We start from the raw sequence: 21570 nt of genomic DNA, 5'->3' as shown, positions 1-21570 counted from the left end.
ACCACGCCAAAAATCTCCGTGTCAACATTGCGTTTGCTCCCTCCAAACTCCTCCCATTTACTTTCTTGCAAGTTGCATGCTTTACTTTCCGCTGCTCATATACTCTTTGCATGCTTACTTGAAATGTGTTGAGATTGCTTGACTTGTGCTAAGTTGCTAAAATCTGCCAAGAATTAAATTGGGGAAATGTTAAGTTTTTATTTGGTCAAGTAGTCTAATCACCCCCCCCCCCTCTAGACATACTTTCGATCCTACAGCGGGGCAATCATTCTGATGCAAAATACTGCCCATACGGTGGATCAATTTGATCACACTCAGAATGTTCATGTGGGACAGGATCTGACGAAACACCACAGAAAAATGCAAATAAGAATAAATTAAAAGGAAGTGACGATTCAACAATTGGCAACAGTTTTAACCATGGATCAACAACCTCCATGGTGGAGGACCACCGGGAGCAACGAAAACACTAGCATGGAATTGTCGTGGCATGTCTCGACCATGGCATGCAATTCAGGAGCTCCTAGAGTTATAGGGGTGTGGGAGAGTGGAGGTGGTGTACTTCTCGGAGTCCCACCTTGATGGTAATAAAGCGGCGAGCTTAGACGCAAGTTGGATTTTGATTTTGCTCATGCGGTTAGCAGTGATTAGGTTGCCCTTGTAGACAATGTACAATATCTCATATACTTAATTTTGACTAGTGTTCTTCTATCATACGTAGATAAACGCAAACAACAAACTTTATTCTAAACTTTTGGATGAAGCCTTATGGCGCAAATTGCTGGCGCGCATTTGGAGGTCGAAGTAGAGTGGGCTAGGGCGGAAGGGGGGCAAGGGATTAGCATCGATGAACTTCGAGTCATCGATGGTGAGAGTGGAGTCTTTATTGATGACGACCATAGACAATCGGTGGGACCATAGTAGACACGGAGATAGTTGTGGTCGAACGATTGATGTTGGGACATGAGGACACGAGGACGAGAAAGGAGGAAGAAGAACAAAAGCAGCTACATTTGTGCTCTAACCTAACCTTCATGTCCTTGATAAAGACAAAACTACACACATGCTCCCTCTATTTTTAAATATAAAACATTTTAGAGATTTCAATATGTCCGTATTGAAGTATGAAAGTATTTGTGCCACGATTTGAAACATATATTTTTTGAAATATATCAGATTAATCCAATACTTCTAACATTTGCCTCACACAACATACATAGCCCACCTAACCTAATTCTTTTTGAACGTCATATCTACTTCCTCCGTTTCATAATGTAAGATGTTTTTTGACACTACATTAGTGTTAAAAAGCGTCTTACATTTTACATTACGAGACAGAGGGAGTAATTAATTCGAAGGCTTCAAATCCAGCAGCTGTTGTGACGCCTTCTGTCCCTGTCGATCTCCGCCTTGGCCTTGCGCAGCCGGGCCTTGTAATCCTTCTTCCACGCGCGGAACTGCGCCTTGAGTTTCCGCAGGTCACCGAGGGAGTCCGCGCTCGGGAAGCCGGGCTGCCACGTCTTCTGCTCGACGGTCAGCGCCGCCACGCCCTCCTCGAGCGCCTGGCTCCCCCGCTGGAACTCCGCTCCGAGCCGGCCCACAGCACTAATTCGTCTGCCGCCGTCCGCACTACGGCGGCTGCCCGCCTGCCGCAGCCTCGGCGGTGCCTCCTCACCCGGCAGCTTTATCATGCGACGCTCGGCGAATTCATGGAGGTCGACGTAGGGTAACTCTTGGGCCATCCGCGCAGCGTCCCGAGCCATCTGCAGAGACGCCAGCTGCTCGTGGAAATCCTCCTCGAGGGACTTGATCCTGATCTCGTACTCCAGCCACCTGATGTGGTAGCTCTCGATCCGCCGCCTCAGCGCCGCGTTCTCCTCCTCTTTCTGCCGCAGCCGCGCCTCCGCCTCCGCCGCCTTCCTCTCCAGCTCCGCCACCGAGGCTGAAACCTCCTCCGCCGCGTCTTCCTCGCCCCCCTGCCAAGAAGCATGTCGCAGCCCGCGCCTCATGATCAGATCAGCTCGAATGGATGGATGCGAATGCCGATGGCAATAATGGGCATGATTGGAATGGAGTGGATGGAAGGTACCTTGTGAGGTGACGGTGGCGACGGCGGGGTCCACGGCCGCGCGGCGGCGGCCCCAGGGACCCTCGGCAGCGACGGGAGACGGCCTCTCAGGGTCGGCCGCACGGGCAACGGCGGCGGTGGCGGTGGCGACTCGAGGGCTTCCTCCTCCTCACCATCTTCGTCGTTGTCGTCCATTTGCGTTACCTCTCCTCCTCCGGACCTTCCCATCAGCGAGTTCAGCATCGCCTCCAGCGAGCTGAGATCCGACGTCGACACCACCGACATGGCCGATCGATCTGTCCTTATGTGCGCATCAGGAATTCATGCATCGCGGGCACGTGAGAGAAAAGAAAAACGAAGATCGTGAGCGATGCGGATTAGATCGCAACGAGATGTTGCGGCAAGCACGCGCCGATCGGAGCGGAAAGCCTCGATCGATCATGCGCAGATGCATGCACTGTTGCGGAAATGCGGAAGGAAAAGATCGAGCTACGGAACGGAATGGAGAGCGCGAGGGAGGAGGAAGCCCGCGAATATAGGATCTTCCGTACGTACTGAGGTTTTTCTGTGGCATGATCTTCCCACTCAGATGTTTGTGAATTAACTCACCACGCGCCTCACTTTTTTCTTTTTTTTTAGGATACCACGCACTGCCTCGCCTGATATGTTTGTTCGAAGTTTCCCTTCCACTAGCTGTGAAATGCATTTCTACTCCCATCGTAATTAATTTTTGGTGGGTCCAAGAATTAGTAAAACAATAAAGTTCCAAATTGTAGAAGATGGTTAGATAGTTTTCGTTGTTGTTTTTCAAGTTTCAGTGCAATTTAAAACTCCCCAAAACTGAAATTTCACAACATAATCAGTCTCAAATATTAATTTTGAGTAAATTTTCAGTTAAAATTTCAGCGCAATTTCAGAACAAATTCAACTTCAATTCTGCAGAATTTTAGTTTATTTCAGTGCAGTTTCCATCCAATGTTAAAATTTCTGATACAATTTCAGACACCAAAGATCATTTTTGAAGCCATTTCAGTCCAATTTCAAAGCCTGCACTTTAGAAATATCAAGGAGCAGTATTAGCATGTAAACCAAATTTCAAAGCCAGTTTACTGCTTTCTCAAACAATACATTTTGGGATTATGAAGCCATTCTAGTGAAATTTCCAACACTGTATTTCGGAGCCATTTCAGTGTAATTTTGTGCCACAATTTAGAATGTTCATCCACCAATTTCAATGAAATTCCACATGACCATTTTTGTGTACTTGTGTGGAGTTCCACAACCATTACAATGCAGTTTCAAAAATACAGAATTTTGGTCATGGCAGACGATGGCAATGTCTTTGTCATCGTTTCCTTGTCGAGGCATCGTCTTTGCGGTCAGTGTCGCTCGCCTTTTTCCAGGGGACGATGACAACGCTTTTGATGTCGTTCTCCCTCCCGGGGGTGGGTTCTTTTGGAGCAGGTGTTGGCTAGAGGGGCCAAGAGGTGGAGCGGTGTTGCATCTTGACGGCATGGCACAGTGGGGTCTCGGTGATGGACGCATATTGATGGGCACGCAGTATGGTGATGTTGTCTGGCGGCGTGGTGGCACCGACAGCAGAAATGCCTGAAAAGGGCAATGTGTTGATCCTTCCTGAAGATGGGATGACGGAAGTTGATGGCAACAAATTCTAGAACGTGCGCATACGGTGCGCGCTGAGCGTCTGCTAGACCGGTTAGTGCTCTCGGCTCACCGTTGGGCCATTTTGTGAAGTCATCGGATTAGTTGTTGTGTGTTGGTGCGAGGCCATGGCACATTGATGTTGTCCTGGATAAGGAGGTGTCAACCATGTCAAACTCTGACGGCGTGGGCCGGGCCAAGGACCCACAGATAACTAACCAGCGGGCCACATTCGCCAGGCCCCATGAAAGGATCGAGATGAAATCTTCTGAAGACTTGGTGCATACTCCAAGGCACGAATGCAATTTTTAGCATGATTATCTTCAAATGCAGCCGATCTATGTGTAACCCTAGGTACACCTTCGGTGTGTATATAAATCAAAGGGTTTAGACCATAGAGGCCAACTCATTCATACACGATCTTGAGGTAGATCAACCTATACCTTATACCTCACCCACAATCAATACAAACAAAGCAAGACGTTGGGTTTTGCCTCATCGGGAGGGCCTGAACCTGGGTACATCGTGTCCCCTTGTGTCATGTTATCATTGTGCCAAGAGTACCAGCTCGGGACCCTCTATCCGAGATCTGCCGGATTGGACTCCGTCACACATTATCAAGCTTGTAGGTCTAACAATAAAGGTTGTCAGGAAGGGGCTTTGAGTTGATCTATGTATTTGTTTTCTCAGGCTTTGTTGAATAATACAGAAAAATGGATGTATACATCATTGGATGAAGAAGCCGGGGGTTTCAACCTCCTTCTCAGAAAAGGAAAAATACGTAAATCCACATGCATTTTGATACACTTTTTCAATCATTTATGTGCAGTTTTGCAACCATTACAGCGCGGTTTCAAATATACAAATATTCCTATTTTGCATCATATCATCGTTAACCATAATCCTTCACCACACAACCATTTCACATGCATTTCAATTTTCTGAAAATTGCATTTATAACCTATTTCATATCAAGTGTTGCACAGGTGAATAACTAGTAATGGGACAAATAGCTAGTAAGAGATATTTTTCTAGTAATAGATGTGAAACACAATTCTAAACATTCCCTTAGTTGTTGGATTGATGGAAGACTTTGTTGCCTGGAACAACACAGAAACTAGATCTTTTTCAATTCGTTCGGCTTATACCACGAAATGATAGTTTCAACATTACCGTAAGCTTGAAGCAACAATGGTCAATCAACCTCCAAAATACGACTGGCGTGGAGCAAAGTCTGGTCGCCGAGAGTAGGCCCCAAAGTAAAAAATATTTTCTTAAAGACGTATGGAAAATATCATTGTTGTAGCGTTCTTGCCAATTGACACAAACAGTAGCTCGTGTCTGTTTTGTAAAATCCATTGTGAAGATATATAGCATGCCTTCTTTTAATATCCTAAAGTGGTAGAAATCTGGTACTATTTCTAGTCTTTCTGAAGCCGTCTGAGCCGCTCGACCCAATGACACGGGTTATCTGCTTTTTTGAGTCACTTTTTGATTAATAATAATCAAAGTCGCACCTTTTTTGGCGACTAGGGTTGGGTGAATTAGTTGCCAACACCCCATGATGCTTGTGATGTGAGAGACGTCGGGTAGTCCATGGGAAAAATATCGAGAAACCAGTGCGCTTGGGGCGATCCATTCCTGCATTAGCTCGAAATTATTGAAAAGCTGCACAATTTTTCTATACTCATGAGAGTTGGCTGGGTGAAGCCAATGACAGGATTGACCAAATTAAATGTTGACGTTGCGTTCTCTATTGACGCAGGCACGAAATCCAAGGAACTAGTAGTTCGAGATGAGCATGGTTCATTTCTTGCGGCGAGTTTTCACTCAACCATGTTGTGGACGTGCCCTCGACAAAATATAAAGCACTTCGTGATGATTGCATCATGGTCGGGAAGATAAACTACAACCCTATATTTGTTAACAATGATTGCCTCAACGTTATCAATGTAGTGCAAGATGTAGGAAACTCAATTGAAGCTACTGCGACTACATATGAACATTGTAGTAGCTTAGTTAAGGGCTTTGCTGAAATTAAAGCAATGTTATGGCTTACACTATTGTTTGGCATGAGTAGTCCCCTGATTATCTGCAAACGATGTACAATTTTTGTGATGATCAATAAAGTTTTTCTTATTTTCAAAAAAAAAAATAAAGTTTTTCTTTTGACATTATGATCAATAAAGTTGCCATGTGGTTTTCCCTAAGAAAAAGGCAGTCTCCCCTAAAAAAAAAAAGGAAAACGTAGTCATGTCGCGCCGGTTGGACATGCTCTAATCTGGTCGAGTCGCACCGCGTAGCCGAGCGGGCGAAGCGAGACGACTAGCCAGAGTGACCCGACGCATCGGGGTATGCGAGCAGCCGAGCCGACGCCATCCCCACCCACATCTCCGGCGCCGCCCCGCGGCCCCAACTCCGGCCGCCGCTTAGCTCCGCTCGCGCCCTATTAAGCTTGTGAAGAAGCAGAGTTCAGTGGAGAGATTAACGGACCGCCTCGTCGCGGGGGCCTCCATGGACGACCTCACCCCATCGCCGGTGAGCGAGGTGCCGTTCCGCATCAGCTTCTCCGGCCACGGCGGCCACCTCCGCCTCGACCCTACCCCCCACACGCCCAACCCCGTGCCCGACTTCGTCCTGGTACGCGACCCCCCAAACTCCGTCCCACACTGCACGTTTTTACTCAGTGCGAAGTCTGAACCCTAAACCCAACGATGCTGTAATGGCAACCGCAGCCGCCGGCCTACCCGCCCGAGAGTCCCAGCAGCGTGAAGGAGTACCTCGAGGCCAATTACCTCAACCCCGAGCTCTACGTCCCCACCGCGGCCAATGACGGCAGGGTGTGGGATGTGGACTGGTTCGACCTCGCCAGGCCGCCTCTGGAGCCCTCTGCCCCGCGCACCATGCTCGTCCCCGCCTGGGAGCCGCCTTTTCGCCGACGATCGTCGTCGACGTCTGAGCAGCAAGTTTGGGACCCTGAGACTGTGCAGATGGAGATGAGCCAAGTGTTCGACTCGGGGACTGGGGGGATGGTGCCACGGATGCCAGGCCCGGCGAAGGACTTTGTGAGAGGGAGAGTCAACAGCCGGCCATTCCGCCCGGGAGGCCTGCAGGATGATGCAGCTGAGGCGGCAGCATTGGAGAAGGCATTTCCAGAGGGTGCGCGGAATGGTGATTGGGTGCGTGAGCTTATGAGTGGTGGCCCTGCTCTAAATGCTCCGCCAGGGTTCCCCAAGGGATTGGACTTGGGCCAGTTGAAGGTTCGATCCTTGTGAAATCTCGAAGTGTGTGTTCATTTTACCAAGGAATGCTGTGGGTGTTCTAAACTGGGGCAGTAACAACTAACAACTCCTGTCTTATGTTATAGGAGTATAACAGTCACTGGAAGTGTTTCCGGGAAGGGGAGCATGTCGAGGAGCAACCTGCATCTTCATCAAATGACTCAACGGTAACCAGCTTAAATGCTTACGGTTCAACATCCACATCCCTGCAGTTTTGGCATTATATTCTGATTGCCCCATGGTCCTGCAGGATAAGTACTCGGTGCAGTTTGATGATTTGTTCAAGATAGCTTGGGAGGAAGATGATGTCAACATTGTGCCACATGAAGATGATGGTGAGCAATTGGCTGGAGATGAGGGAACCAACGGTAATTTATTGCCGACGTACTTCATATGTTCAAAGTCACATGAGTATATTCTCTTGTTTTGAATTGCAGCAGCTACTTTCTACACCTACAGATATGGCATTTTGACTTTTTACAGTATCAATGCAATAATTTGATATGTTTTCTAATACTAGCAAAAGACAAAAGAAATGAATTATGAAAGCATTTCTAAGATAGACCAAAGTTTGAAAATGCTGTCCGCAAGGATCACACAAAAACCTACACTTAGAGATGGAATATGAAGTAATTGATAAAATGCCTGTTAATACTATGTATAGAGTATGGTTTCCCGTGAAAAAAGAAAACATATATAAATTATGGTTACTCAAAGAAAAAACTGTATATAGGCCACATGTGTTTCTCAATGCTATTAAGTCTTATCCGGTTCCGTGTTAATCCTCCCATTTCCCATTTGTAGATGTCAATGAACGAAAGGTTGATAAGTTGCAAGATGCTTCTGAAACTCTTACAATGGCAGAAACTGACAAACAGGAAGCTAATGTCAGAGGAGATGTTTCTGAAGCTCAAACGGACTTGGATAAAATGTTATCATCTGAAGTGAAAGATGCCCGCGGAGAAACAAGTGGATTAGTTGATGATAAGCCAGCACAGGAGGGCACGGTAGGCGCACATTAATAAAAAATGCGACTCTTTGCATCTGTTGTGTTTCTTATTCCATTACCTTCATTGGTGCTTGGTGTTGCAGAAGCAGCAACATTTCTGAAGAAAACCGAACCACTGATTATTATTTGTTTCCATTTCACTCAATAGGACTGGGCACTCGTTGTTGGGGATAATTCTATTGTGACAAACTTCCACAAACTTGTTCCAGATATGGCAATTGAATATCCCTTTGAATTGGATAAGTTCCAGAAGGAGGTAAAATACTCATTAGCATCTGTACCTTTTATCCGAATATCTGAAGTTTCCTATGCTGATGACCATCTAGTGTGTTATGCTGTTTAAGAGCATGATCTGCATTTCTTTTAACATGATGTTCAATAGGCACAACCATGCCACATGCTTGTTAGTGGTTCATGCACCAGTGAATCGGTGATAGTGTGGTACCATATCTCTGTGCTTTGACTGTCTACATTGCCTTGTAAATTACCACAAACAGAAAAGATTCAATTTCAATTTACCTAGCAACTATATGAAATAATTTTTAAATTTGTATTGCTATTAGTTAGGATGGCACAAACTTTCTTTGTGCATGCGAGCTATCAACATTAAGAAACTTGAAGCTGTCGTCTTAACCTTCCTCTCATGCCCTGAAAACTGTGAATAACTGTGTTTTGAAGTCTCAACCATAGTTCTGACAAAGCTCATTCACATTTTGAAGGGCTTCAGGTTTATGTATGATACAGAATTATGTGCTAAGAACTAATAAATTTGCACTCATATGATTTTACCACCATTTTGTGAAATACTGAGAGGTCGATAGACTAGGAATTCAGCATCCCTTCCAAATTCTCTATCCATCACATGCAGACACTTGTGTTCATACTTACGGCTCACACATTGACTACATATGGAAACAAATTACGTATTATGATAGCTGCAAATGGTACATTCCATTTCTATTTGTTCCTTGTCTTTGGCCCTTTTGGGACACAAGACTGCCATATAAATTTCGAACGAAAGGAAACATGAAGCAAGAAGGGGTGTCCTCTTCATATACTTCCTATTGAAGTTATGCATACAAGCAAGAGCAATCCCTAATTGCTATCACCTTATGGTTAGAATAGTATGGTACTGAATGCTTGATACAATCGCTTACCTGTATTCTTTGTATTTACCATAAATAGGCTATATATTATCTTGAGAAGGGGGAATCAGTCTTTGTGGCAGCCCATACATCAGCAGGGAAGACGGTTGTTGCAGAGTATGCCTTTGCTTTAGCATCAAAAGTACGGCTGACTTCACTGATTCTTTTCTGTATATTTTTTCTAAACTGCGGCCTTTCATTCTTCTTATTTACTCTGTTATTTGTGGTCAGCAATGTGCTTGAGTTAGGAGATCTCTAGCTTACTATTTATTACCTATAGTTGCTTTGAGAAGTACACAGTATTCCTGAATCACGCTCACTTTTACTTTTGTCAGTAGATTTATGTCTAGAGTATTGCATACTTTGTTACACTACTTCTCAATATACTGTAGCAGTTTATTCAGGCCCTCCCAAACATATAATGACATGTCTCGATAGAAAGAATGTAAGTGTGACACTATGATAACAGACGTTATTGTGCAGCATTGCACCAGGGCTGTCTATACTGCTCCCATTAAGACTATCAGCAACCAGAAATACCGAGATTTCTGCGGGAAGTTTGATGTGGGACTTCTTACTGGAGATGTTAGCATCAGACCAGAGGCAACTTGCTTAATTATGACAACAGAAATATTGCGCTCAATGCTCTACAGAGGTGCTGATATTATACGGGATATTGAATGGGTATGCCATTGCATTTCTGATTATTTTTTCTTAGTGTAAATATGCTCTGTTTTTCACTTTCCACTTCACATTTTTGCAATCTTATTAAGGGCTTGTTCGGTTAATCCCCACAAGGGGATTGGAGAGGATTGGAGGGGTTTGAGGTGGATTTTGACTTGCTGGGGATTTAATCCCTTCCAATCCCCTTCGAACCCCTTGAAATCCTAAGCAACCTAACAAGGCCTAAGGGATCATGGTTCATGTTTCTGATGTGTGATTAATGATGCAATCAGGTAATTTTTGATGAAGTGCATTATGTGAATGATGCCGAGAGAGGCGTAGTTTGGGAGGAAGTTATTATAATGCTCCCGAAGCACATTAACATTGTCCTCCTTTCAGCAACGGTATGGATCGAGTGAAAACTGCAATTTTATTACGACTGTTGCAATCAACCAAATATGATATATATAGTATTGATGTTAACTGTTACCCAGTAATAGGCCCTGTTTGGTTCAGCTTTTATTGATGGATTCCGCTGCCGCGCAGCAGAATCTGAACCAAAGGGCGAACCCAGTAGAATCCGATTCCAGAAATCTGCTGCCAAAATCTGAACCAAAAGCGGAAGCAGCCCAGGACGTGCTTTCCCAAATCTGATTCCGCTGCGGGCCAAACTCTGAAAAAGCTGTATCAGCTGGTTTGCCAAATAACCTACATCCTTTTCATATCAGATTTTCCACAACTGTTTTTCCACAGCAGATTTTTCACAGCTGCTTTTAGAAATCAACAGCCGAACCAAACAGGGCCATAGTTGAGTCATGCCAATTATGCAAGAATGGCATGTCATTAATTTAGTATAGTTCAGACTTCACTTCAGAACAGGGAATACTAGTACTATTCAGCTGCCTTTGGATTCTTAATTGATACTGAAGATCTTAAGGTGATTTGGTCGTAGCATTATGGCAAGTATGTGTAAGTTTCATAGTATGGAAGATTGTCTGATTGTGTAAGTTTCATAGCAAGCAAGTACGGTCGTATGATCCAGGAACCTAGATTATGTCATACATGTACAGGATTGCAATTTATTTGCTGGTTATGGTTATGCAAGTTTCTGGCTGCTACAGTATTCAACCACACCTATTACTGGCTGTAGCAACCGTTTAATGATAAGCAATGGTTAATGTGAAAATTTGATTCCAAACTAACACATTAAATATATTGGAAAAGTGCTTTTCACTGTTGTGCTATGAAAAATCTGAAGTTTGATATTCCATATTATTTTGTTCATTTTCAGCTTTACTTTAGGCTTGACTTTTTAATTATTCTGCCAGGTTCCGAATACAGTTGAATTTGCTGACTGGATTGGCCGAACAAAACAGAAGAAAATTCGTGTCACATCGTAAGTGTAACGTGCTATCATTTTGAAGTGGGGGAAAAATGCACAGTTTACCCTTGAACCTATTTGATTTTGCTCCTCTAATCTAGTTTTGTTAATTCCAACCAGCCCCTCTACTATAGTATTTTGTGCAATAAAAATCTTGATAATTGTTTCTGTTGGTATAAGCATATAAGCTAATCATGATGTATAATAAATTAATAACATGTCATATGACCTATTAATGGTCTACGCCTACTAAAACTTGCTAGCTAGTAGTATGGATGAGGAGATGCACGCTTGGATCCCGGAGAAGTAATCAACATGCACACACATCTGAGGATATTACGTACACATGCTATGTTAGTCACCTTCATGTGGTTTAATTGAGCAGTAATTTGTGAGGGCCTGGCCGCGTGGATCATGGAGATAATTCAGGTGGTAGTGGCTTGCATGATTAGCTTGTTATCTATTTGATTCATCTTTCAGTGGAACAAAATGTGTCATTTGGGGTTAAACATTTGCCTATCGCAAGTGTGTATTTGTCCCTGAGAGGCTGAGAGAGAATGCAAATACACTCAGAGAGATAGAGGGAGGAGTTGAATTACACAGGATGGAGTTGAGTAGCTAGAGGAAACGGTCCGGGTACCGCGTTCCTTTGACATGCTTATAGTGGGAGCTGAGTTCTGCTTCTTGCCCTCTCATTTTTCCCTAAGGAGGGGTATTTTTTAACAATTTGCCCTTCCCCGATGTGGGGGGCATAACACAAGATACCTTTTTAGCTTGGTTGCAATTAATTGGACAGTGTAGGAGCTTCGACAATATTGGGCTCTAGGTGAGATTAAATAATTCAGCGCCTTACAGTGTAATTTTACATTCTTAACTGCACTTTTGTCATAACATGCTTCCTGTTCTTAATCTCTTTCAACATATACTTCATCATATCACAATTTGCATCACCGTATGACCACTATATTTCACCAGGACCAACAAAAGGCCCGTTCCCCTCGAGCATTGCCTGTTCTACTCTGGAGAGGTATACAAAGTATGTGAGAAGGATATATTTCTTGCTCAAGGATTTAGAGACGCCAAGGACGCTTTCAAAATGAAAAATGCAAACAAGTTTGGAGCGAAACCTGGAACAAAATCAGGAACTCCTGCAGTACGTGCTGGAACTCAAGGCAGAAATCCAGACACGTCTAGTAAAGGGAGAGATCAGAAGCACCCAAAGCACCACCAAACCAATTCAGGAGCAGCAGCAATTCAGCAAAGCACCTCAGGGTCAAGGAGATCTGAGTCTTCATTCTGGATGCCGCTTATAAATAACCTTTTGAAGAAATCACTTGTGCCTGTATGTGAGAAAGATTGCTTTTGACATCTCTCTCCATGTTTTATTTCACGACAAGTTCTTTGGACCTCATGTTCTTCTGCTTTGAAATGTTACTTTTCATTTTGCATTCTGAACCTAATACTCCATTGTAGAATAACAATTTGTCTTATCATTTTTTTGGTCATGAACATAATTTTCCTTTATCTATTGTATATTACTCCCTCCGCCGAATAAGCTTGTCCCTCAAATGTATGTATCTAGCATCAAATTAGTGCTAGATACATCCATTTGAAAGACAAGCTTGTGACAAGCTTTTTCGGACGGAGGGAGTACTTAACATTTGACATGACCTTTTCTGATCATTTCTATGGTTCTTCTGCAGGTGGTAATTTTTTGCTTCTCAAAGAACAGGTGTGATAGGTCAGCAGATAGCATGTTTGGTGCTGATCTCACCAGTAGTTCTGATAAAAGCGAAATCCGTGTCTTCTGTGATAAGGCCTTTTCGCGCCTCAAAGGATCCGACAGGAACCTTCCTCAGGTTATCCAGTAGCAAAGTTTTTGACTGGTTAGCTTAACTTTGTTTTGATGCTATAGATTTTGACATCTTTGTTAGGTCGTAGGAATACAAAGCCTTCTGCGAAGAGGAATTGGAGTTCACCATGCTGGGCTTCTTCCTATTGTGAAAGAAGTAGTTGAGATGCTGTTTTGTCGCGGTGTGATCAAGGTTAAGCTTCAAACATCTAACTGATATTTCATCATTGGAAAAGGTTCACTCTGGTCCGCAAACCCCTTAGTATAGTGCCTAACGCACTTAACACTGTCAACTATAAAACCTGAAATCTGAGGTCTGACCTTCCTAACATTAAAAATTGGTGGAAATAACCCTCTATGGTGGTTTTGCATGGTGGTGTTTTCATGGTTGCAGCGATTTTGAACACATGGAGCTCCAACGTGGATAGGTTAGAATATTGGACAACCACACCATCATGGCCCCGCATGTCATCTTCTTCCTCCTCCCGCCCTCTCTCTCTCTCTCTATATATATATATATATATCCTACCCTTGCTGGCCACCGCCACCTGGTCCTCTTTGTTAGCCATCACCTCCTTACTCGATGGCCGCATGCTCCTCCATGCCTTCCAGAGCTTGCCACACTCTGCACTGACTCGGAGCAGGATGACGCTCCCGTGTGCCATGGCATGGTGGAATCATCTCCTCAACCCCTGCGTGGATCTGGAGCTGATAATGATTGTCCGTATGCTGCTTGTGTCTCAAGTCCGGTGGTGCAGGTCTGCTGCTCACATGGAGCTGAGCTCATCTCAAATACTGCCAACTAGCGTTATACTCTTCCTCCCAGCTGATTTTCCGAGCGTCTCCAATGGTGTCTCTCGCCTGAAGAGAGTGAGTGGAACATGATGCCATGTGTCCATGTGGGGTCCTGACATGGCTGTGCAGTCTCTCGCGAAACCGCTCTAAAGGGTTTTCTGCACTGGTTTTGGAAGCTGGGAAGATCAGATGTCAGGTTTGATAGTTGAGAGGTTTAAGTGCGCCAAGTATTATACTCCCTCCGTCCCAAAATAAGTTGTACTAAGGTCAAGACACTTATTTTGGGACGGAGGGAGTACTTGTGAGGGTAAACTGGACTTCTCTTTTCGTCTTTCAGTTACATGTTAGAAACTTATGTACTAAGCTAACCAGGATTAACTACTTCTCCATTGTCATCTATCTACTTTTTGTCTTAGTAGTTGCACTTCTTGAAAGGGAAACATTCATGGACAGTCCATATGTTGTATGTAGGGTATTTGCTAGATGTAAACAAAGTATAAAACTATAAATGCTTACTAGTGAGTAGTGGCTACTACTCCCTCCGTTCGGAATTACTTGCCACAAAAATGGATGTATCTACAACTAAAATACATCTAGATACATTCATTTCTTGGACGAGTAATTCCGAACGGAGGGAGTAGTTGGCAGTTGTGCACTGTGCTCGAATAATCATTGCCGAATCAGTATCATGGGCACAAGGTGTTTAGCTTGAGTGAGCTAACAGTGAAATGGTTGTTCGGTTCAAACAACAGTGTTGTCAGCTACTAGCTAAACAGTTATATTTTAAAATAGCATGTGCTGCTGCAGTTATACTTTATAAATTAACTGAGTGGCAACCATTTGACTTGCTTAAACTCGTTGCAGGTACTGTTTTCCACTGAGACATTTGCAATGGGTGTTAATGCTCCTGCAAGAACGGTGAGTTCTTTTTTGTTTCTTCTCTCATACGGAGGGTTTCAGTGTTTCTCTATCTTGTGTTCAGACTTCATATTGCTATTATACTTAAACTAAGCATGGTCGACCCACTTGTAGTTTTTCTTATATTTGTATATTTGAACTATGGTAATGAAACCGATCAATTGTCTCGTCATTTTTCGAATTGACTGCAATGTGCTAATGATGCATACCTTATACTTAGTGTAAACTAACATCATTTATTCTGGCTGGTAACTGCTATATCTCTGCAATTAATTCTAATTGTAGAGAGGTGCTAATGGTCATTTTGTTATGTTTTATAGTTCAGAACCTTGGGAGTCCTTCGATTTATTCATGTGGGAAGCATGAAGTAGTCACCACTTAACACTCACCTCGCTGAGATTTGGGATATAACTGTCAATTTTTTGTCTTGGCATGTGTGTCGGGAGTTTGGGGCAATAATATCTAGTGATTGTATTATGGTTTGCAGGTCACTTCTGTTGAATATGCTTTGGACTAGACCAATTTTAATGTATTGTTAGTATCTTGCCAACATTGATTGACAGGTTTCTTTCTCTAAATATATTTTGCAGTTTGCTGTTGACAGTTACACATAATGTCCAGTGTTTAGTTCGTGCAAACATAAATGTAGTCAGGCTGATGCACATAGTGTTTTTTCTTATTTCTGTGCGCCATTTGGAATCAAGCTAATTGTTGCTCATGCTTAGTTTATATGTTTGAGCTTACCATGCCTTTTAAGCCCAAGATTCTGATAAACTGCTCTGTGTCTCCGACTAAACCTTGCAAATTCAACAGGTTGTGTTTGATACTTTAAGGAAGTTTGATGGGAAGGAACATCGAAGGTTACTTCCAGGGGAGTATATTCAAATGGCTGGACGAGCTGGTAGGAGAGGACTAGATACCATAGGTACAGTGATAATGATGTGCCGCGATGAAATTCCTGAAGAAAGTGATTTGAAAAATCTTCTTGTTGGAAAACCAACTCGACTGGAATCTCAGTTTCGACTAACATACACTATGATACTACATCTTCTACGTGTGGAGGAACTTAAGGTATACCTCTCACTGTCGATTAGAAAAGTTTCCTGCTCAGCCATGTTATTTGAGTAAGTTTTGTATTTAGATGTGGGTGTATTTCGTGTGGCCAACCATCTTTCAATTTCTCGAGCTCATGGGGCAGATGCACATGCTCTGAAATATATATGTTTCAACTTTCAACTCTGGATACTCAAAATTGCAACATAAACTCGACATATATGTCCCTCTTGCTAAACTGCTCAAATCAGCTTATTTCCTCTTATATACAATCTTCTTTCTTGAGCTTATCGGCGCTTAAGCACATGCATTGCAAATATATATGTTTGAATTATAGACCAAAAACTGAAATAAGCTAGAAATATATGTTGCTCTTGCTTCTGTTAGACATGTATATATTAGCTGTCTGATATCCCTATTGTTTTAAGGGGTTTAGTGCATTTTTTCTTTGCCTGTATACTGGCTATGGCCTCATGAGAATACAAGTTGCTATTCCTAACAGCTGCACTGCTCAACTCAGGTTATTTACTTGTTAAAACACAGTATATCCATGTTTTGATAAATATGTTGACCAGAGAGTCTGTATTCGGGGGTAACACCTTGTACCTGGCATGGGTGGGTGCCCCCATTATCTCTCTACCATTGGATGTGCATTGAGATCTGCGCACATTCTCTTACCACAAATATATCATGAGAGCATGTGCACAAATCTCGAGGTATGTTTGAATGCCTGACACAGTGGAAGCACCCAGCCATACATACAAGCACAAAATCGACTCATGTATTCAACTAAATTTCTTGACTTGCAGTCTGCTTAATTTCCATGGTAATACTCAATACATGATAGAAATTTGTTAAGTTTAATTTTCTTTTCTCCTAGGCATACTGACTTTACTATCAGTATATATTTTTTGTTTTGGGAGACGCTAGAATGCGTCTTGATGTATTTCATGGAAAGAACAATGCCCAAGGCGAAAAGGCCCTACAGAGGGCGTGACTATGTCTTAGATCGATGTGTGCCACTATGCTCTTTTTAAAATGTTCCAGAGGAAACGGGATATCCTTCACAGATGCATTGTCTTGTAGGTGGAGGACATGCTTAAGAGAAGTTTCGCAGAATTCCATGCACAAAAGGATTTGCCTCAGAAGGAAAAGCTGCTTCTGCAAATGCTACGTCAACCTACAAAGACAATCGAGTGAGACATCAACCCTTCTTTACCAAATTGTATTAATACGGTTGGTGCCAATATTTGATATTCTTGCACTCATGTTTAATTTATGGGTTGGGTATCTAATTTGTGGAACTACAACCCTTGGTAGAATAGACGCAGCACAGCTTTAGAGTAATTGGCACTACAAAGATGTGATAGAAAATACCGTAGTTGGCAAATGTGTTGATCTAGTCTCATTTTTTGGATATGCAAAAACGACCATCTATTTCTAGAGGACTAATCTTTGTTCGTCTGTCCAAGTTGGCAAATGAGTAAATACGCACTAATATCTTATAACCAAATCTTGGAGTAGTCGGTTGGACTTGGTTACAGAAGATAAAAACGATAAAAAAAACCGTAGTTACAGAAATGCAGACATTTATTTACTTAGTCCTCTACCTCCCAGGCTCCCAGTCATGAACTGTGCATCTAGCCCCCAAAAGGATGGGAGTGTGGCAATATAGTCATTTTCTGCAGCACCTTGCAGGACTAGATGTACAGTTGGGTTGATCCAGTGCTCATATCATAAGAATCAGTCCTCTGTGAGATCTTTGGATGTTATCAAATGCTAAGCTGATATGTTTGGTACTGGTATTTTCTTTTATATACAGTTAATAAACAAATAAACATACAGCTCAGTGGATAGAGTGTTTGTTTCCTATGCAGAAGTTCGTAGGTTTTACTCCTACTTGGCGCGGTTCAGTCTTTTTCCTCCTTGTTAACAACCTTGTTAACAATCATTCGTTGGGCCTTTTTGGGGCTTTCTTATTTATTATCCTATCTGCATCATAATCTATTAAATTCATTCTTAAATCATCAGGTGCATAAAAGGAGAGCCTTCTATTGAAGAATATTACGATATGTTTCTAGAAGCCGAAGAACACAGGGAATTTGTCACAGAAGCAATTATGCAGTTGCACACTACTCAGCAGTTCCTTGCGCCTGGAAGATTGGTGGTTGTTAAAGCCAAATCTGTATGTATTCATTCTATTGGGTTGCATTTTACGCATGCTTTATTTTTGCTGTTCATCCTTTCAACGATTTTTTGTTTACACCTGTCACAAATAAGAATTCGATTTTGCGACCTTTTATTAAACAAATAAGGATCCCATCCCAAGGGGAGAAATGGGTATACACACAAGTAGCGTACTGGAGTTGAGCTTGGCCCAAATTCAGTCTTGTGTTTGAAATTAAGCTTGATATCTGCATCTTCTTGATTCAAAACTGAACTAAATTTCTGTTGGACCCCAATTAGCTTACCACCTTTGAGCTTCTTTCTCAGCACCTCCAGTTTGAATGATAAGAACTTTGACCAGCCATTTTAAGCTAGCTACATTAACTGTTGACTTCTTGTGGCACTTCTATGTAATTTATTTGATTCGACGCAAGAAGTCTGTCACTTCTATATAATGAATCGAATTTGAGAGGTCATCCAGGGGCTTACTGGCTAGCACCATGGTTGGTGGGATAGACAGCTTGGGTTCGGTCCTCACTTGTACCTTAATTAAATCGGTTCTTTGTTCCTTCTAGACATCACCCATTTAATCTACTTGATTTCATATAGGTTCTAATATTGAAACATCTTTTCTACGCTTCTACCATGGATTCTGATAAACCACAGTAGGCTTGAGGATAAAGCGGTGCCTTGTGCTTACTTATTTCTCCTACTTTTATTACAAATGGTTACTGGCACAACAGTGGCATCTTTCCCGCATTATAATCTGTATGTTATATGACAGGATGATGATCACTTGCTTGGTGTAATCGTGAAAAATCCATCCGCTACACTAAAGCAGTATGTTGTTCTTGTACTGACCGGTGATTGCACTTCATCTGCACTAGCCCCTAATTTATCCAGTCAAAATGAGAAGGGACCAGGGGATTCTCAAGGATATTTTATTATCCCGCCGAAAGGAAAACGTGGCATGGATGATGATTTTTTCTCTTCCTCTAGAACACGAAAAAGTTCAGGTGTTATCAATATAAAGCTACCATACACGGGGGACGCATCTGGAATGGGTTTTGAAGTAAGAGCTGTGGAGAATAAAGAGATTATTAGTATATGTACAAGCAAAATAAAGATTGATCAAGTCGGACTCCTTGAAGACATTAGCAAAACAGCTTACGCTAAAACAGTTCAAATGCTTATTAAAGAGCAGACAGATGGAAAGTACCCTCCTGCGCTAGATGCAATAAAAGGTACAGATATTCTGCGATGGCTAAACTGCCATATGAAATCTTGTGCTATTCCATTAAAGGTCAAATCAGATTAGAAAAAAGACCTTATCTGCATGCTGATTATTGTGTTCATCTAGTATGTTCCAATTCATTTATAGTCAATCTTGTAAGTAGAATAAGTTACAGGGCTATGGTGTACGTGTTTTTATGGCTTATACTTTCCTTAACTCCTAAGGTGTTTGTGCTAGAGAGACTTGAATGAGCAAGAATTATTGAAGTTGCAACTAGGATAAGGCAAACAAAATGTGATCATATAACTCTTAATTTTCACTATCTTATTAGTACAGTAGAACTTGTCTTGAGTTCCCTGATGTAACATCAGCATTTGATGATTTACCTAACCGATGTGGATTTATTTAGGCGTTTCTTTCGATTGGAAAGAGCTCAATAATCTTTTAATGCTTTGTTCCACTTCCTGCACTTGATTTATCAACTGTTTTAACTTGTTCATTTTCGACCCAAAGTGGTCGGACCCTTCCCCGACCCTGCGCAAGCGGGAGCTACATGCACCGGGCTGCCCTTTTTTTCCACTTCCTGCACTTGATTTATCAACTGTTTTAACTTGTTCATTTTCGATGCAATGCAGACCTAAAAATGAAAGACATGGATCAAGTTAAAAGATATCATGCACATAACAACCTACTGGAACAAATGTCTAAAAACAAGTGCCATGGTTGTATAAAATTGAAGGAACATAAGTCAATGATGAAGGATCAAAAGGTGCACAAGGATGAGCTGGATCAACTGAAATACCAAATGTCTGATGAGGCACTTCAGCAGATGCCACAGTTTCAAGGCAGAGTAAGACTTTACATATTTTTTCTTGTTCTTGTGGGTAGATTAGAAAAAAAGTAAGTTCCTTAAGCAACCATATCTATTATTTCTGGCACAACAAAATCCAAGGGGATTGGGAAGCTTAAAATTTCCTAAGTTGTCCAATCATTTCTGATCTGGGTCTGCACATGAGGTTTTTGGTTTCTATCCTACTGTATAAATCATGAGGCTAGTTTTTTTTTCATGGAATGTGTTTATGTAGGCTCAGTCCAAACAGAATATCATAATTGGCATGCGGAGTGGTCCAGTTACACATGTTTGTGTTGGGGAACTGTCATAGTTGATTAGTTACCGTGGATTGCTCAAAAGGCCACTACCAGGATATCAAGAGGGAAATATCATTTCTTGGAGTGTGGACCACATGCACCTCAATTAATATTTTGACCCTTTAAGATTTCTGTTACAACAATTTTATTTTTCCATGTGTGCAGATCGATGTACTAAAGGAGATCCATTACATCGATTCCGATCTTGTTGTGCAACTTAAGGGCCGAGTGGCATGTGAAATGAACTCTGGTGAAGAGTTAATATCAACAGAGTGTTTATTTGAGAATCAGTTGGATGAATTAGAACCTGAAGAAGCTGTGGCTATTATGTCTGCATTTGTTTTCCAACAACGGAACGCGTCAGAACCATCTCTCACTCCGAAACTGGCTGATGCCAAAAAGAGGTTAGTTTCTTTTTCTTGCCTGCTTCTAGTGCTTATCTCTCCAGCGCACCTTGTGTCTTGGACCTGGTAACGTTGCAAGTACTAACGAACAGAGGGTGTAATTGCTTGCTTACATGATACATACCTCAAGTACCTTTTGTTCTTCTCTCTGTCTCCGTATTAGGCTCTATGACACGGCAATCAACTTAGGACAGCTCCAAAAGAGGCACGAGGTGCCTGTGGATCCTGAAGAGTATGCACGTGATAATCTCAAGTTTGGTCTTGTTGAGGTTGTCTACGAATGGGCAAAGGTATTATCACTACACACATCTTGGTAGGAACTCTTTCTGTGGGATGGGTCATGGGTGTAAAATTCTAAGTCTTTTTCTGCCGCGTCGATGTGCAGGGAACGCCTTTCGCGGACATATGTGAGCTGACAGATGTATCTGAAGGGCTGATTGTAAGAACAATTGTGCGGTTGGATGAAACATGTAGGGAGTTCAGGAATGCGGCTTCCATAATGGGTAACTCTGCTTTGTACAAGAAAATGGAGATCGCGTCCAACGCAATCAAGCGTGACATTGTCTTTGCAGCAAGTTTGTATGTCACAGGAATATGATGCATGTAGGCCTAACGGTGTTTGTAAGTAGAGAATATGTCTTAGTGAAAGTACCATCTGATACCGTTGACAGCAGGTGCCCATGAGTGAGTAGTATCAGCAAAATCTACTGTTTTGTCTAATCAATTTCTGATGCTTTTAACCAACAAGCATGTACAAGAAGAATTGCTATGACTTCACAAAGCTATACAG

At 42.4% G+C, this 21570-nt stretch overlaps 1 protein-coding gene across 1 annotated transcript; it reads left to right on the top strand.

Annotated features, from left to right (window-relative positions):
* The first annotated feature begins 6048 nt into the window (after positions 1-6048).
* On the top strand, positions 6049-21524 carry LOC119325244 (DExH-box ATP-dependent RNA helicase DExH11-like). The gene is made up of 22 exons (XM_037598987.1): positions 6049-6370; positions 6466-6990; positions 7098-7178; positions 7262-7379; positions 7816-8018; positions 8169-8276; positions 9206-9307; positions 9649-9849; positions 10122-10232; positions 11157-11224; positions 12185-12551; positions 12913-13068; positions 13144-13254; positions 14721-14774; positions 15588-15845; positions 16914-17023; positions 17859-18012; positions 18778-19237; positions 19863-20077; positions 20542-20780; positions 20944-21070; positions 21166-21524. Exons 1-22 carry the CDS (start codon positions 6245-6247, stop codon positions 21376-21378), a joined length of 4107 nt encoding a protein of 1368 aa, XP_037454884.1. The 5' UTR covers positions 6049-6244; the 3' UTR covers positions 21379-21524.
* The last annotated feature ends 46 nt before the right edge of the window (positions 21525-21570 follow it).

This window comes from Triticum dicoccoides, chromosome 6B, assembly GCF_002162155.2.
Source record: "Triticum dicoccoides isolate Atlit2015 ecotype Zavitan chromosome 6B, WEW_v2.0, whole genome shotgun sequence".
Lineage (NCBI taxonomy): Eukaryota > Viridiplantae > Streptophyta > Magnoliopsida > Poales > Poaceae > Triticum > Triticum dicoccoides.
The sequence above is the reverse complement of the archived record's forward strand: the minus strand, read 5'-3'. Positions and strand labels throughout refer to the sequence as shown.